Genomic DNA, 15,937 nt, shown 5'->3' on the forward strand with positions numbered 1-15,937 from the left:
ATGACGGATATCTTTTTATATATATTTGATAATAGATATTAGTATACTTTTCTAAAACGTTGGGCAATTCTTTTTAATTTCTTACAAAGCTAGAACATCTGATAGTTTGAAACGGAGAGAGTATGTCTTCGTCACATGCTTTGTAAATTAACTACTAGATATTTTACAAAAATGCCAACATGGTTGACACTAAGAGTTAATCCATTGTAACAAGTTTTTATCTATTTTGGAGAATATGTGCTTACTCTCCATCGTAGAAATCTAACATCTATCGTTAGTAAATCATGAGTGATGATATTAGGTTAGTAAATTTGACAGTTGCTCAATTCAATAGGTAGTGTCAAGTGAAATGAAATTAATGCATATTTAATTCAAAGGAATTTTGAAGGATACAATTCCTCAGAAATTTGTCCTATACAACTTTATTTGAAACAATATGAGCCATGTTTGGCCAGCTATCCTCGAAGTGCGAGGTAACTGCCCCATTGTTCCAATCAGGGGTGAAATCAGATTGGATATTATCTAGAAAACTGACCGACCAGAAGGTTTCGAATGTTACCATATTGAAAAATTATCCAACATGCATTTTTTTACAACCTAATCCAACATGTTTAAGTAAAGCATGAAGCTCAAATGCTGCATGTCAATGTAAGTCTTGACAATGGTCTTAATCTGGCTTGCTAATAAGAGAATAAATAAGGGTATTGTGAGTGATATTCTAACTTAGAATTTTTGTTGTTGTCTAGATACAAGTGGAACCGATGAATATCCATGTTGTTTTTTACTATAAGCGATGTCCGATACGCTACTGTATCTAAGCACTATCCGCTCTAACCCCGAATCCATTAAAAAATTTAAAAATAATACTTCCTCTAACCGGTATTATTTTTCTCAAATTTGTCCAAATACAGATGTATTTATATGTAAAAAGTGTCTAGAGAAATGTAATATTTTGACGAGTAATTCCGACTGGAGGAAGTAATACAATTTAGACCATATCCAAATGTATCCGTTTAGACTTCATCCTACTTCGATGCCAACGGAGGATCCTCCTTTCAACGCGGGTCCCGTCGTCACGATGGTAGACGATAACAATGGCTCGTGGAGGAACTCCCGGCTGCTAGCAGCTAGGGTACGAAGTACGAAGTGGCTGCTTGAGTTGACCCACAGAAACAACGCGTAAGTTTATCTTCCGTGCAAAAGGTGAAGGCAGTTTTGTGCTCCCTCCGTTCCATAAAAATTGACACGGTTTTGAAACCGTGCCAGTCTTTATGAAAGGAGTAGAAACATATTAGGCCACGGCACGCAACAAGATGGAAGATGTTCGGCAACCAAATTGCTCCAATGAAACAAGCTTTTAGTGTGATAAGGGGCATCTTGCACAAGCCACTACAAAATCTGCCAAGCGATATACTTTGCCAAAAGCCCTGAACAACGTAACCGGTTTCTGCCAGTGCCAGACAGTCACTATTGCATGTGCTCTCAACTTTTAACCATGATTAGGATGACCTCACCTCACCTCACGGTTCCTCTTATGCTGAAAAGGAATTTGAGGACCAAACAGATATGGAAAACTCTGGACCTAGACCCCACAAGGGGAAAGAAACCTGAATCTGAAAACCCGCACGCATCATATCTCAAACATCTGAATAATTTGACAAAAGCAACGACCATTACATTAATGGGTAACTTTCAGACTTTAAGAAGTTTGCGATAAAACATCCTGAGTTCATCAGACTTCAAGAATGGCCAAAAGTACATTCCACTGGAAAGACCCTAAAGCAAAAGTGAAAAATGTGCAATAACATTTGAAACTACAGGGAATATTAAAATCCTTAGTTATATGGACCCCTTAGTTATATATAACAAGCTCAGAACAATGTTCGAGCTTGTGGAATAAGTAGCAGCGTCTGATGCACCTAGGGAACTGATACATCCAGAGCTCCTAGTTGATTCGACAACCTTGATAGTTCCAAGCCTCAAGACTGCAGCAAGGTATGTTGTAAATATTCGATATGAGTGGATTTAATAAATGTAATAAGATTACTCTTTCAGAACTAAAGATTTGTCGAGAACAGGATGAAGAATGGAAATACGCACCTTGCTGGCAATGTTGCTGGACAGCCAGTCCAGACCCTCGTACAAACCCTCGCCAGATGTGGCACAAGTGCTCTGGATGTACCTATCACACAAAACGAGCAGATGTTTAGGACCGAAAGGAAAGCTAACCAAGTCCAGCTGTACCAACGCTATAGCAGCAATTGATACATGCTCTACTCCCTCCACAAACTAGTTCTCTATTTCGTATGCTGCCAACAAAGTCTTCTGACTTGTTCGGTCTTCCTAAAGCAAGTATAATTACAATGTACAGCTCAAAAAGTACCACAGTAACATATTGTCGTACAAAACTATGAATTAATGACGAAACATAACCTTAGAACTGCTTCCATACTGAAGAATTTATCACAGGAGCAAAAATGAAAGGCTAAGAATGCACAAATTCAGTTGCAGTTGATTCTTAAACTATGACAACTTTATCGAGGAAGGTCAGAAAAGAACTGGCCATTTTTTATAGGATAAGAAGGTTAAAATCCAATCTATATGCACATGTACACACATGAGCTATCCTGTCCACTCCTTGGCCAAAACTTGCTTTGAGATTTTCCTGCAGAAGCGTGTCGACGCGGATGCTTCAGTGGCACCAGACGCCACAGATATCCGGTCGGACGTGCTTTGGGGAAGAGGCGGCCGTACGTGGTTGAGGTAGGGGGGGGGGGGGGGGGGGGGGGAGGCAGCGAAGCTGCCGCCTGCGCCAGAGAACAGCAGGGGGAGGAGGAGGCCGGACCACCGGATAACAGAGGAAGCCGCTTGGATCCGTCTTTCCTAGCCCAGTCTATTTTCCTCTCATCCCGATACCCTTCTTCCGGCGTCTATCGGCGTCGGTGGCAACCGGGATGGAAACCGGAAGAAGGGTACCGGGAGGAGAGGAAAATAGACTAGGCATCATATCCAACCGTTTTTCACTTGGCGGTGGCAAAATGGCTGTAATTTTGCTCTTCTCCAAGTTTTGCAATTCCAGGAATCTCCAAGTTTTGACAGAGAATTGGGCTAGCTTCCCAGATCTGGCTTCGTGGAGTTGAAGCGTTCGGCACTGCTCCAGGTGGAGTTTCGGGAAGCTAGCAGACTTCTGAACACACCCTTAGTAACCACTCTAACCAGCGATAAATACAGGAGTTGACTGTTGAGTGGTAAAAAACTGGACAATCAGGAACGTGGCTGAGCGGTAGCTAGTTGCCTGGTTGCTTGTGGAGTGTGTCCATCTAAGCAGCAGTAAGCAAAAAAAAAAAGTGCTCATCATATGGCTTTGCTCCAGTTCTGCCACTGATCTGTAAGCAGGCATGATCCATTTGCAAATTAGGTCCTCATTGCTGACGAAATAAGCAATCATGCTACATGAGCAGCGGTATTGATATCCCACTTCATGGTACCATCTATTGCTTACAGTAAAAAATTATTAGTTATAATAACCTTTTGTTGAAGTTTTAGTTAAGCATGCTTCATAATGACAATAAAAACAATGTTAGGCCAGCAGCAGTGCCAGTGTTCTTGGGTGCTTGTAACACTGACACCCCATAGGGACGCTGGCATCCCAACTCATTGGTTGGAATTTAGGCCTTCTTTTCCTATACATTTTAATTGAATTTACTTGCCTCTTATATGAAAAAATAAGAACTAGCATATATACTGCAAAGTCAGAAACTTCATACCAGTGTCGCTGGCGTAGGGAATGTAACCCAAGCTTGTCAGTAATCTCAGCAGCATTCATTGCATTTGGAAGATCTTGCTTGTTAGCAAACACAAGCAACACAGCATCACGCAACTCATCCTGCCACAAATTAGGTGAATTCCATGAATAACCTTGCAAAATTAACTCAAAGGTAACATATCACCCCTTTAACATCCTAAACTAGTAAGGATAAATGATAGGAGAATTCGATGAAAACTGGAAGGCATGCCTCTTGTATGGAGGAATCGGCTTTTAAATTTCTAGGAAATTTTAAAAATATGCCTTTTGCACCTTATTGCATCAACACTATGTTAGATGATTTGTCAAAATGTAGTATTCCATGGATATCAACACAGTTGCTTAATTTTATGCAGAATCATAGCATCATTAAGGTGTCAACTTCAAGAGTTTGTTCACAACGAAATTGTGATATTGCATATATGGAACCAGAAAAGTCATCCATTAGAGGATCTTACCTCATTAAGCATCCTATGGAGTTCATCTCTAGCTTCAACAACACGATCCCTGTCATTGCTGTCCACAACAAAGATAAGCCCCTGTGTGTTCTGAAAGTAATGCCTCCAGAGTGGTCTGATCTGTTTAGACCAAATGGGGCAAACGAAAAAGTAATGTTAAAGGACACAGGTTCAAAAATATACACAAATACATCCCTTGCAATGGACAATAGTGGAGAAATGCAAAACAACAACGTATTTCAGAAGCATTCGGTCTTTATACCTTGTCCTGACCCCCGACATCCCAGACGGTGAAACTAATATTCTTGTACTCCACAGTTTCAACATTGAACCCTGCACATTGAAGAAAATCAATATCCTCCAAGTTGCCAAAACAAGAAAAGAACATATAGGACTCAAGTCATCAGGGATGCATGCAAACTACACAACAAATCTCGCTCTGATTCACCATCATAAGAATTCACCACATAAAGGAATGCAACAACGCACTAACACTAAGCATTCTAGTGCTGGCACATTAGAAAGGAATCAAAATTGTGACAAGCACTCAATAATGAACAATGTGAAGAAATATTTCATTAAGGGCCGTATGGTCCGAAGCCATGCAAGGGCAACAAACCATATGGCTAGCACCTGATTCTCACAGTTTGTAGGTTAGCCTGATAATCAGAATCGTATTTCTTTAAAGTTTATTAAATACCAAACCAACAACGATACACACAATTCAATCAATGAATTAAAACTGATCAGATGCAAGAACAACATATTTCCACAGAGACGAGGGAGGGATCATTTGTTACCAATGGTTGGGATGGTAGTTACGATCTCGCCAAGCTTGAGCTTGTAGAGAATGGTGGTCTTTCCGGCGGCGTCGAGACCGACCATGAGGATCCGCATCTCCTTCTTGGCGAAGAGCCGGCTGAAGAGCTTCCCGAATGCAAGCCCCATCGCGCCCTACCTCTCCTACGGTCACCTGCAGCACACAGTTCGTCAGATCCGGCTCAAAAAAGATTGGACGCCCATCAGATCCAGAAGCCTAACAACGCAAAAACAGACGCGGCGCCTACGGATCCAACAAAAGCGACGACAATCCCTGCGTGGCCTGACACGAACTTGTGGGTGAACTTTTGAAAAGGAAATTGTTGTGATCTGCGACGGAGCTGTCAGAGATCTGCTGGCGGAGGAAACAGATCGGGCAAAATTCTCGCGAAATCCGCGTAAAAATCAAAGGGATTCGGCAGAAGAAATTGGAGAGAATGATGGATCGGGGAGAGAGAGGATGGATTTGAGCAGGGCCGGCGATCTGGTTTGGGATTCGGAGGTGGCGCTTACCTGATCAGAAGAGGCTGGAACTTCGCTCGTGTGGTTCGATGCGATGCGATGCGAGGAGGGAGAGAGAGGAGAGAGGAGAGAGGAGAAGAAGGAGGAAGAATAAAATGGCAAGTGCGTCGTGATTCGGGCCGGGAGTTTATGTGCCAACCGAGATCATGTTTTGATTTGAATTTATTTATTTATTGTAACCGAGAATATGTTTTGATTTAAATGGCCCTCGGCTTTCTTAATTAGGAGTAGCTTTTCGGCCTATCAAAAAAATTACAGAACAACGTATTGCCACTTTGATGCAGCAGGCTTGCACCTTTCACGAAGTGCGCTCAGCTAGTGTCCTAAGTGACCTACACGAATACAACAAAATGGACAATATACTAACAGCTCACTTGGCATCTATCATTTGGACAATTTCAAAAAGTTTGTTTAGTACGGAATTGGCCACGTGAATTCAATCACAAATTTCATGTAATCACATTATAACTAAGAATTTTTTTTCACTAAAAGCAATCATTTCTCTGAAATTGTCTCTCACTTTATAAATTCATGTGGTAGACAAACATGATTTTTTATCCCAAAATTCAAATTCAACCAAATCAAATCATATCAAAAATTGGGTTTCATTTCATTTCTACCAAATGGATGAAAAGGTTCTCTGGATAATAATTTTGTCTTGAATTTTTTTCCTCTTTTCTTGTGCAATATCGAGGTTGGCGCCAACACATGTGATCCTATAGGATGGCACCCCGTCATTGATCCTCATTTTCCTTGTCGTCTCCTCGTCTCTCCTTTCCTTGCTCATTGTCACTCCCCTCACCAATTAATGTCTCATTTATCATGTAATAATATAATTTGGTTGGTATTGGCGTCACCGATCTCCTCCTAGTTATGGTTGTTTCCTGGGGTCCTCTATTGGACGTCTAGTAATAAGCCTTCCCATCCGGTTCTATCTTTTGATTTGTGTGTTTAGGGTTCCAACTTTAAGATTACAAATGTAGAGCGTTAGGGTTAGCAAGAACGTAACTAGGGATAGTGAGTTGGCAGCAAGAGTAGTAATGTACGGGATTCAACGTCCGTTTGGCCATATCCTCCTCTTGTTAGGCTAAAAGTTTCTAAAAACTTTTCATTCAACATTATCGTATTTGTTCCGACATTCTTACTTCAATCAGAAATACTGGACATAAAATACCACTCTTTAAAAACGAAGTGTAATCAATTATGAAATGAAACGAGTCATTTTGTAGCTCATTATTAACGGTGACACATACACTAGATCCGAAAAAATTCACAAGATAGTGGGTATTTCTCACTTTTATTTCTTAAAAAATGTCTATATGTTAGCAGAACACCTTATCCATTAAGAGATGGAACTTCAAGATAAAATACTTTTTTTGGAAAGGGAAAACAACTTTCATTAATCAGGCATCAAATCGCCAAGTGCCAAAGGCCTTACATCAGGAGGGACATCCTCCAGAACTAATCTATTACAACTTCAAGAGAAATTTGTTCTGAGGGAATTTGTGAACATTGAGTTCGTGCATTACAAATATTAGCAAAGTTGATGATGTTAGCCAAAGTATTGACAATGTGACCTTTACTACCAACCACAGATTGGTTGAAATTGAAAACATTTAGGATGCACGCTACTGTTGACATGTGAACTGTGATTTTTCTTTTCTTTTTGAGTAGGGTTATTTCCAAAAGAAGAAGAAGTGTTCATTGTGTTCTCTCTACTGTCAATATATTAAAAGGGTAAATATATTAGGGAAAAAACATTCTTACCCTCCAGACTCCATAAAAACATGTTTACAAGTAGAAAATATTCCTAAAAAGAAAAATACCATATGCACTACTATGCTCTGTCTCATATTAAATGCCGAAATATTACATGTTCTAGACGTATTGTACTATATAGACACGTACATATTAGACAAATTTGAGTCACTTACTATGAGACGGAGGGAATATAAATTTGTAAAACTTAAAGTATATACGCTGCATTTGCAAGGGTTAAAAGGAGAAATACACAAAGTGTCAAATAGTGAAGAATCACTATTCATGTTGCATTTGTGTTTTCCATTTTACACATAAACTCTACCAACATATACAATTTGTTTTCACCTTTTTACAGTGGTTCCGATGTGTTTTCAAAGACAGTTTTCACATGATACGCCACCACTTAAAAATAATCTAAGTTCAACGCAGCCTTTGCTACCCAATCACCCCGGCATATAAAACACAATCAATGGCTATACCGTCGTATCAACATAGACAATCTTTAGGGCCTTGAGCTAGCAGGCATGGAACAGGTTCGTGGTAACTCGTCTAAGAAATGTAATATTTAAATCCTTCTGCAAAATTAACAGGTACAAAAGAACATTCTTTAGGAAACGTTTAACTGGGACATCATTACAAAAATATTGAGCTTGCAGAGCGCACGCAACAGATGGTAACAAATAATTCGTCCTAAGTATGAATTGATACATCCACAGCTTCTAGTCAGCTCCAGTCGAAACTCCAAGCCTCAAGACTACAAGCACCCAAAAAATGACGAGTCAGAAAGAGAATTGGAGGGAGAAATAAAAACTTATTGTAATGGAGGTGAAATATAGACAAATACAGTTACCAGAAACGTCACACCGGAAGAATGCTTGTAAGTTACAAATTTATCTGAACATAAAGATTTCTAAAATTGAACAGGGTGAATTATGCATACCTTGCTAGCAATGTTGCTGGACAGCCAGTCCAGGCCCTCATACAGACCCTCACCAGTTGTAGCACAGGTGCTCTGGATATACCTGTCAGAGTGGAGAGAAGATCAAGATATAAGGGTCCGAATAAAAGTAATAAACGAATCACAACAATACTGCATACGACTTTTGCTACAAAGCTCAGGAGTAAAAACCAACAGGTAGTCCTTATTTACCAGTGTCGCTGACGAAGGGAATGTAGTCCAAGCTTGTCAGTAATCTCAGCAGCATTCATAGCATTTGGAAGATCTTGCTTGTTGGCAAAGACAAGCAACACAGCATCACGAAGCTCATCCTGTCATTAATATCAAGTGAATTTCATTCAATACAATTGCAAAATCAAAGCTACTTATAGACGTTTAGGCGTTTAGCTAGTAAAGTGTAAATTATCACTTTTCATTGCAAAGAAAATGAAAATATTGTTTCAAACTACTAGACAGTACACACGGAATTGGTACATCCAGAATAAGGCCCTTTCCTCAGTTCTCTAGAGAGAAATTTTATCAAAAAAGAAATAAAAGAGAAGATTAAAGGAGTTAAATGTGACAAAATAAGTAGTAAGTAGTGTAATATGGACGTCCCGTGCAAACAATTGCCTCCTAGCTTTCAATTATGCAGGTCAAACCAAAAGATTGCTATGTTAATCATGCTCAACAATAGGTTGCTATCCACAACAAATGTACCTCATTCAGCATCCTGTGGAGCTCATCTCTGGCTTCAACAACACGGTCCCTATCATTGCTGTCCACAACGAAGATAAGACCCTGGGTGTTTTGGAAATAATGCCTCCAGAGTGGTCTGATCTGTTCTCACAAGAAAAACAAAAAAAAACTAATATGAAATTGAACCATTTGTAGATAAATATGGGTGAAAAACATTGCAGCAGCTAATACCTTGTCCTGACCCCCGACATCCCAAACAGTGAAGCTAATGTTCTTGTACTCAACAGTCTCAACATTGAACCCTGTATTTCACAAGAGACATCATGATCATGTCATAGCTCAAGCAGAAAAAAAACATAGTGAAGGCCATTCAATTAGATATTAGGTATTCATATTTAAACAACAAAAATGTCAAAAATTTGTTGATCTCAACCTATGCAAAAAGCTAATTGAAGTTATATAAGGGTGATTTGATCCAATTCCCCGTCTTAGTTTGCCCTTTGATAAAATGCCTGTCAGGTGTAACTGACAGGTGGGGTCATAATGTTAGCTTCAGGGCCCATTGTAAGCAGAAAAATATCATCACATCATTCCATCCAGCTTTTGTTTATTTAACCTCTACATCATAATAATGTCTAAATGAACTTCCATCATGATATTGTCTAAATGAACTTCCATGGGTCTAACATGTCACTACTACTGATTACAGAAACTGTAGTTTTCATGTAAATACAGAAAACCAAATCCAACTGCTTTCAAGCATATGCATGAACAAACTTGCTCTAGGCGGTACAATTCTGATGCACATAACAATAGTTCACGTGTGAAGATCAGGTCCCACATCAGACAAGCTACTAGTTTTATAAGATATGGTGGGAGCTGAATGTGCCAAGAGACGTACGGACTTACAAATCTGTTACTCCCTCCGGCCGGAATTACTTGTCTCAGATTTAGTACAAAGTTGTATTAAATCAATGACAAGTAATTCCAGCCGGAGGATTTAGTACAAAGTAGAATGTTTATGAAACCAACCATTTTTAGTTTGTGGGGATTGCTTACAGTTCAGGTTTCCATAAAATAATCCCTCAGATTCACATCGTCTAAGGAAAAAAAATTATTCCCAACGAGAAAAACTAATAGCATAATTTTCTGGAATATAACTCTGCACAATAGAATTAACGAATGGGATTTAAACAGCATGCAACTGGTGTAGACGGGACAAATAGGATATCTGACCGATGGTTGGGATGGTGGTGACGATCTCGCCGAGCTTGAGCTTGTAGAGGATGGTGGTCTTTCCGGCGGCGTCGAGACCGACCATGAGGATCCGCATCTCCTTCTTGGCGAAGAGCCGGCTGAAGAGCTTCCCGAAAGCAAGCCCCATCTCGTCCTACCTCTCCTCCGGTCACCTGAAGCACAAAAGTTCGTCAGATCCGGCCCAAATCCATCAGATCCAAATCCTAACAACACAAAACGGACGCGACGCCTATGGATCCAATAAACGCGACGACGATCCCCATGTAAGGCCTGACGCAAACTTAGGTGGAAAATTGTGGATGAACCCATGCACACGAAAAATGTTTGTGATCTGCGCGGAAGATGACAGAGATCTACCGGCGGAGGAAACAGATCGGGCGATATTCTCACGAAATCAAGGTAGAAAACAAATGGAATCGATAGAATTTAGGCTGGATCGGGGGAGACGATGGGTTTGAGCCGGAGATCGGGTACCTGACGAGAAGAAGCTGGCTGGCGCTTGGTTGTTCGATGCGATCCAATGCGGGGAGGGGGAGAGAGAGAGGGGAGGGAGGAGAAGAAGAAGGCGAAGAAGACGGGAACGTGCGTCGTGATTCGGGACGGGAGTTTATTTATGTTCGATGCGATCGACGACGGTGAGGTCAAAATTCGAGAGGCACGCGTCGATGGACAGCTGGACGCGGTCGGTCAGAGACCCAATGCCACCAACTCTTCTCACCTCTTTGTGGTAAAAAAAAAAACTCTTCTCACCTCTCTGGCAGCAGAAAAAAACTTTCCAGGATTTAAATTGAATTAAATTACTTCAAGCTTCACGGATTTTGTCGAAGTTATTGGAGATTTAAACTTTTTGAACCATAATGTCTTTACTTGAAACTTTTCAGGAATTATATATAGAGATCGATATTTATTTTTTGATGGGTATTCTTACGTTATGCTCAGTACAAATCTGATGAAACGAAAAATAACTGTGGTGATATAGGAAATTGTTCTATTGTTCGTTTCTGTTGCCATGGCATTATAATTTGTCATAAGATTTGCGTTATGTGTCCCTAGAAATGGAAGACTGATAAATAATACTTATTGTCCTATCCTACACAATTTTTTTTCAAATTATACAAATTGTGTACGACTATACCTCAATTAAGCTGCACGCATACTTCTATGCAACTCACTCTGTCCATCTTTGGGTCATTTGGAGGAAAAATAGAGAATTCACGTCCTAAGGAATAATCCCTATACATGCCCCTGCCTTTTGGATCATAGGATTAACACAAAAAAAATCATAGGATATGAATTTTTTCTCCAAATTTTTGAGAAATCTAAACATTGCCGTATTTTCCTTTGAAAGATTCAATGGAACTCTTATCTCTGTCTCTCCTCTCCTACCCCAATTAAGTACTCCCTCCGTTACATAATTCTTATCTCAAATTTGTCCAAAAATGGATTGTATCTATTCCTAAAAAACGTTTAGATACATGTAATATTTCGACAAGAATTATGGAACAGAGGGAGTATCATTTAATCTCAAAATTAATGTGTTTTCTTGTGTACAATCAAACATATTTTTTCAAACAATTCCCATGTATTTTGACTCCTTTGGTCGAATTAGAGATAACAGTCGTTCTAATGAATGGGAAATAGCAAATCGATTTTAATTTAGGTTGTTGCCGTTGGAAGCACATGGAAGGGTCTCCTTCGTGGTGAAGCAATATGTTATCGACGTGTTTGGGTCTAAGAGGATGATAAGGAACGTGGCCCTGACTGACATAGCTCCTCCAACGTGCAAGATTCGAAGTTAAAGGCGACAAGTATATTTCGAATCTTCACTCCGAAGCAAGGTTTGCATCAACTCTATGTCGATTTCTCGAAACATTGACTGCCCTGAGCAACGGAGGGCCATGGCAAAATATTTGTGCAATGAACGGTTCTGAGAATCCTGTGAGAAAATGTTCCCATGCCTCCTGTATATATATTGGGAAAATGTGCTCGCCCAGCGTGTGCCGCGGTTCACAATCTTCATTTGCACTATGCCACAGTGCAGAAACAAAGCGTAGATGTGGTTTATATAAGCTGTAGCAAACGTTAGCCCAGAAAACATGACGCTTAATCCTTCACATGAAGCCTTGACTACTTGGTTCAATATTTCATGAAATCTGACTGAATAACTGAAACTTCTGTGCATCGGTATTTCACGTCAAGTACAAATGACCTAGTGTCTTCAAACAAAAGCTGAAAAACTAAGCATCATCTAACGTGTTAGGCTACATCAGCAAGTCCCGAAGTCAAAACAAAAGGCATTAACAAATCAACTACGAATTGTACCCCCACCGCATAATTCCAGGGTTACCATATAGATCTATGAACATTTTGCAGATGGATCAATAGTGCCCAATAGTAAATGGGCATTTAGTTATCGAAGGGTGAGGTTGGTTTGACCCGGTTGCTATCCAAATGAGGGACCTCTAGTTACCAATGGCATTTCAACTACTCCCTCCGTCACATCCGTCACAAAATAAGTGACTTGAATTTGCATATATTCTAATACAAATCCACGTCACTTACTTCAGGATGGCGGGAGAATTTAAATTTAGATAGTTCTGGACTGGCATTCAAAACTTCCGCACGATGGAGAGCGCAAACGCACTTTGAGAATTATTTGGCCCAATTTGGGTGTGCAGGGATCCACAGCAAAGATAACTATACCATCCAAAAGGATCCTGATCGATTTCACCAGCACAAAGTCTAGGCTGCATTAATTCTTAAAATCTTGTTTAAATGAAAAATATTCGAGACTAATGATGGTTTAAGCCAATAAGAAACCCCCCTCAAATCATACCATGAAAGTAGACAAAGATAAAACCAAGTAACTACCCCTCAGCTAAGTGCATCGAAGCATACACACATTAGCCAGGCTCCAATTGACACACTTCAGCATGAAAAATTAAATAAAAAATGGCCAGGCTTTGCGAACAAAAAGAATAGAGGGATTCTTGTGAAGATCAAACTAGACTTGCAAGCTATAAAAGGTGCAGCTACCTCAAGCTTGACTAAAATGTAGAAACTGTAGCAAAAAGGTGGATAGGAAGAGCAGCAGCCAAAGGAACAATTAATGATGTTCACGAATGAAATGGTGGCTTCTCAGTTACCACTGGTAACCAGACATGCAGGCATGCAGCCAGTTTGGGGTTCTGGATCCTATTAAGACCTAAATATAGAAAATCAAGTCACGCCAATGATCCCAACAGGGTTATTTCTTCACTTTCTTGCATGCAAATATAGTACTACTTACAAAGAATGCAAAACAATGAAGCCTTTTAGATCGATGTTTTCTGTTAGGTTTACTGGAAGAGAGAAGGGGGATTTTGGTTTCCCTAGTAGTGTTGCCAGTAATTGATAGTATCGGCAATTACTTAGTAAACGTGTGAAAACTAGCAAACAGCTATACCATCAAGGCATCAACTGGTGAAATTTTCAATCTACCAGTCTTAATTACTTAGTTGTGGCTGCCACACTAACCGCTACTTCATTTGCTTTGCAATAGTAGACCTAATTGCGGATGACAAAATGCCAAAATGAAGTAAAATCATATCCGGTCACTAAGAAAAAAATGGTGGGCCCTAACCATATTCCATACAGCAAAATAGGCTATCATAAGTGCATATCCATCAAGCATGAGTATTTCACAAAACATAAGGCCATTGAGAATATCATGAGTTCATGACATGTTGACACCCTACCAAATTTCAATCATTATTCGGCATAAAACACGCACAGCCTGACTACTTTCTAGGTTCACAACATGAAGGCGCCATCTTCCATACAGTAAATCCAGCCATACTGAATAACATGCAATGACAGCCAGGGTGGAGTTGTGTCTACTGAAGGCCGGATACATGCAACACCAAATCATCAATCATGGAACCACCTAACATTAAGATGGACCCAATCTGGCAATGAATTTGAAACACCAATAAAGAACCAAAAGGTTGGGGCAGTGCAAAAAGAACAAAATGCAAGTCTCTACTATGATCACTTGATATCATAATTAGCAGATTTTAGGACAAAGCGATCAACTACAAAGATGTATTAATTCGGTATCCCTCAATATGGAGCAATTTTAATTTGTAACACTCTGAATCAAATGTATAACACAGTAGTGGCAAATAGATTAACACCATACCGAACAATGCTGATTGAATAAGATGGCTATTACATGAGTGCATGCATTTTGTTTAAATGCAAGGGATCAAAGCAGTACCAAAGTACTTCAACTGAAAGTTGAGCACATTTCTGGCAGATTCTCATGCGATGAAATCAAATAGTTCATGGAAAAACATGGCCCAATTGAAGATGTCTTAAGTCTTAACTGTGCAGATTTATTTAATCACATAACGCAAATTCTTGGGTACTTTGACTGGTTTTAGCACAAAGATGTTAACTCTAAGGGCAGAAAGAACTATGTTGGGTTACTATCAACTAATTTACTATTGCTTTCTTACAACAACACAACCAGAATGTTGATGTGACAAGAACAAGGCAACATCACATGTGCCGCCAAACTATATGAGCTGACAGCACCTAAGATGAACTATCATTTGTTTGTCAATCAATCTGGGTTGGGTCTCATAAGATGGAGGAAAATGGATAAAAACAAAAAAGGCATGTTATCTTGCTAGACCCAGTCTGTGCAAACAGATTCATTGTAACAAAATATAGGCGTGTGACCAACAAAACTAGTTCAGCAGCAGCATTACATACTTTATAGAACAAAAACAAGAGCAATAATCTAAGATTGCAGTTCCACAACAACAAAATGTTAACATTTCATCGAAGATCAATATTGACCACCACACAGCACAGAGCACCAGGGACCAGTTTTCCTGATAACTCCAGTCAATTATTCATCATCGTCCAAAACAGAATCAAGAAAAGCCTCACCCCGGCGCCGTAGGCGGAGCAGATGGACGGAAACTCAGCCGGCCATGGGGTGGTTGGCAACATACTCAATAGCGAGCGGGAGCGAGTCGATCTTGTCAGCCTCCATATCGGGGATCTCGAGCTTGAACTCTTCCTCGATCGCCATCACCACCTCCACCGTGTCCAGGCTGTCGAGACCCAGATCCTTCTCGAAGTGCGCCTCGGGGGTCACCTGCCACAATAGCCACCACCGAGGACCGTTCTCCGTCTTAGGGTTAGGGTTTGGATGGCACCGGTCCGGCGCGACGCGATGCGGATTTGGCGGCGGGTTAAGTGGATGGGGTTACCTTGGAGGGGTCGACCTTGGGGTGGCTCTTGAGGACGTCGAGGACGCGGCCCACGACCTCGTCGTGGGTGAGGTGGTCGGCGTGGGAGGACATTGGCCGCCCGAGCCACCGCGCAAGAGCGTGGGGCTGGGCCGCTGCCGCCGCCGCGGCGAGAGGCGTCACCGTGGTGGCCGAGAGGCGGATGTGGCGGAGGATCGCCGGACGGAGAGCAGCCGCCGCCATTTTCCTGTCTCTCCCTTTCGTCGTTCACTCGGGCTTTTTTGACTTGGCCGCGGAAGCAAAGACCTCAACGCTCGCCGGCCTCTGCCCTTTCGATCTCTGTTCTGTAGGGGAGTGTCCTGTGTGGTACACCGTACACTACGTTGGCACCCTCCCTACTCCCTGGGTTCTTTTACTCCTATGGGGAATTGAGGAT

At 40.8% G+C, this 15,937-nt stretch overlaps 3 protein-coding genes and 1 non-coding gene across 5 annotated transcripts; all 4 read right to left on the bottom strand.

Moving 5' to 3' along the window:
- Positions 1-1,635: 1,635 nt before the first annotated feature.
- On the bottom strand, positions 1,636-5,756 carry LOC100825440 (ADP-ribosylation factor 1). Its single transcript, XM_003557322.4, has 7 exons — positions 5,596-5,756; positions 5,064-5,236; positions 4,526-4,596; positions 4,264-4,383; positions 3,768-3,886; positions 2,101-2,182; positions 1,636-1,985 (listed from the first exon to the last, which is right to left on the bottom strand). Exons 2-7 carry the CDS (start codon positions 5,209-5,211, stop codon positions 1,980-1,982), a joined length of 546 nt encoding a protein of 181 aa, XP_003557370.1. The 5' UTR covers positions 5,212-5,236; positions 5,596-5,756; the 3' UTR covers positions 1,636-1,979.
- MIR7722 (microRNA MIR7722) lies at positions 2,891-2,997 on the bottom strand. The gene has a single exon (NR_127004.1). It is a non-coding gene; the product is annotated as a microRNA MIR7722 (primary transcript).
- Positions 5,757-7,881: 2,125 nt separating the features above from the next.
- LOC100825133 (ADP-ribosylation factor 1) lies at positions 7,882-10,889 on the bottom strand. 2 transcript variants are annotated; one of them, XM_003557321.4, is made up of 7 exons: positions 10,733-10,889; positions 10,238-10,410; positions 9,233-9,303; positions 9,023-9,142; positions 8,516-8,634; positions 8,306-8,387; positions 7,882-8,119 (listed from the first exon to the last, which is right to left on the bottom strand). In XM_003557321.4, exons 2-7 carry the CDS (start codon positions 10,383-10,385, stop codon positions 8,114-8,116), a joined length of 546 nt encoding a protein of 181 aa, XP_003557369.1. In that variant the 5' UTR covers positions 10,386-10,410; positions 10,733-10,889; the 3' UTR covers positions 7,882-8,113. The 2 variants fall into 2 exon arrangements, with proteins under 2 accessions (XP_003557369.1, XP_024318181.1); XM_024462413.1 differs by lacking the exon at positions 7,882-8,119 and having other exon boundaries at positions 8,261-8,387.
- A 4,053-nt stretch (positions 10,890-14,942) lies between these two features.
- Positions 14,943-15,881, bottom strand: LOC100827000 (acyl carrier protein 1, mitochondrial). Its single transcript, XM_003557327.3, has 2 exons — positions 15,523-15,881; positions 14,943-15,407 (listed from the first exon to the last, which is right to left on the bottom strand). Exons 1-2 carry the CDS (start codon positions 15,742-15,744, stop codon positions 15,231-15,233), a joined length of 399 nt encoding a protein of 132 aa, XP_003557375.1. The 5' UTR covers positions 15,745-15,881; the 3' UTR covers positions 14,943-15,230.
- Between the last annotated feature and the right edge of the window lie 56 nt (positions 15,882-15,937).

Source organism: Brachypodium distachyon, chromosome 1 (assembly GCF_000005505.3).
Source record: "Brachypodium distachyon strain Bd21 chromosome 1, Brachypodium_distachyon_v3.0, whole genome shotgun sequence".
In the NCBI taxonomy this organism is placed as follows: domain Eukaryota; kingdom Viridiplantae; phylum Streptophyta; class Magnoliopsida; order Poales; family Poaceae; genus Brachypodium; species Brachypodium distachyon.

Excerpts from the sequence above, each read along its gene's own strand:
- LOC100825440 (XM_003557322.4), bottom strand. The coding sequence starts at position 5,211 with ATGGGGCTTGCATTCGGGAAGCTCTTCAGCCGGCTCTTCGCCAAGAAG. Across the intron at positions 4,384-4,525 it reads ATGTCGGGGGTCAGGACAAG|ATCAGACCACTCTGGAGGCA; the intron begins GTATAAAGACCG and ends TGGTCTAAACAG. Across the intron at positions 3,887-4,263 it reads TCCATAGGATGCTTAATGAG|GATGAGTTGCGTGATGCTGT; the intron begins GTAAGATCCTCT and ends AATTTGTGGCAG.
- LOC100825133 (XM_024462413.1), bottom strand. The coding sequence starts at position 10,385 with ATGGGGCTTGCTTTCGGGAAGCTCTTCAGCCGGCTCTTCGCCAAGAAG. Across the intron at positions 9,304-10,237 it reads CACCACCATCCCAACCATCG|GGTTCAATGTTGAGACTGTT; the intron begins GTCAGATATCCT and ends TGTGAAATACAG. Across the intron at positions 9,143-9,232 it reads ATGTCGGGGGTCAGGACAAG|ATCAGACCACTCTGGAGGCA; the intron begins GTATTAGCTGCT and ends TTGTGAGAACAG.
- LOC100827000 (XM_003557327.3), bottom strand. The coding sequence starts at position 15,744 with ATGGCGGCGGCTGCTCTCCGTCCGGCGATCCTCCGCCACATCCGCCTC. Across the intron at positions 15,408-15,522 it reads CCAAGGTCGACCCCTCCAAG|GTGACCCCCGAGGCGCACTT; the intron begins GTAACCCCATCC and ends CTATTGTGGCAG.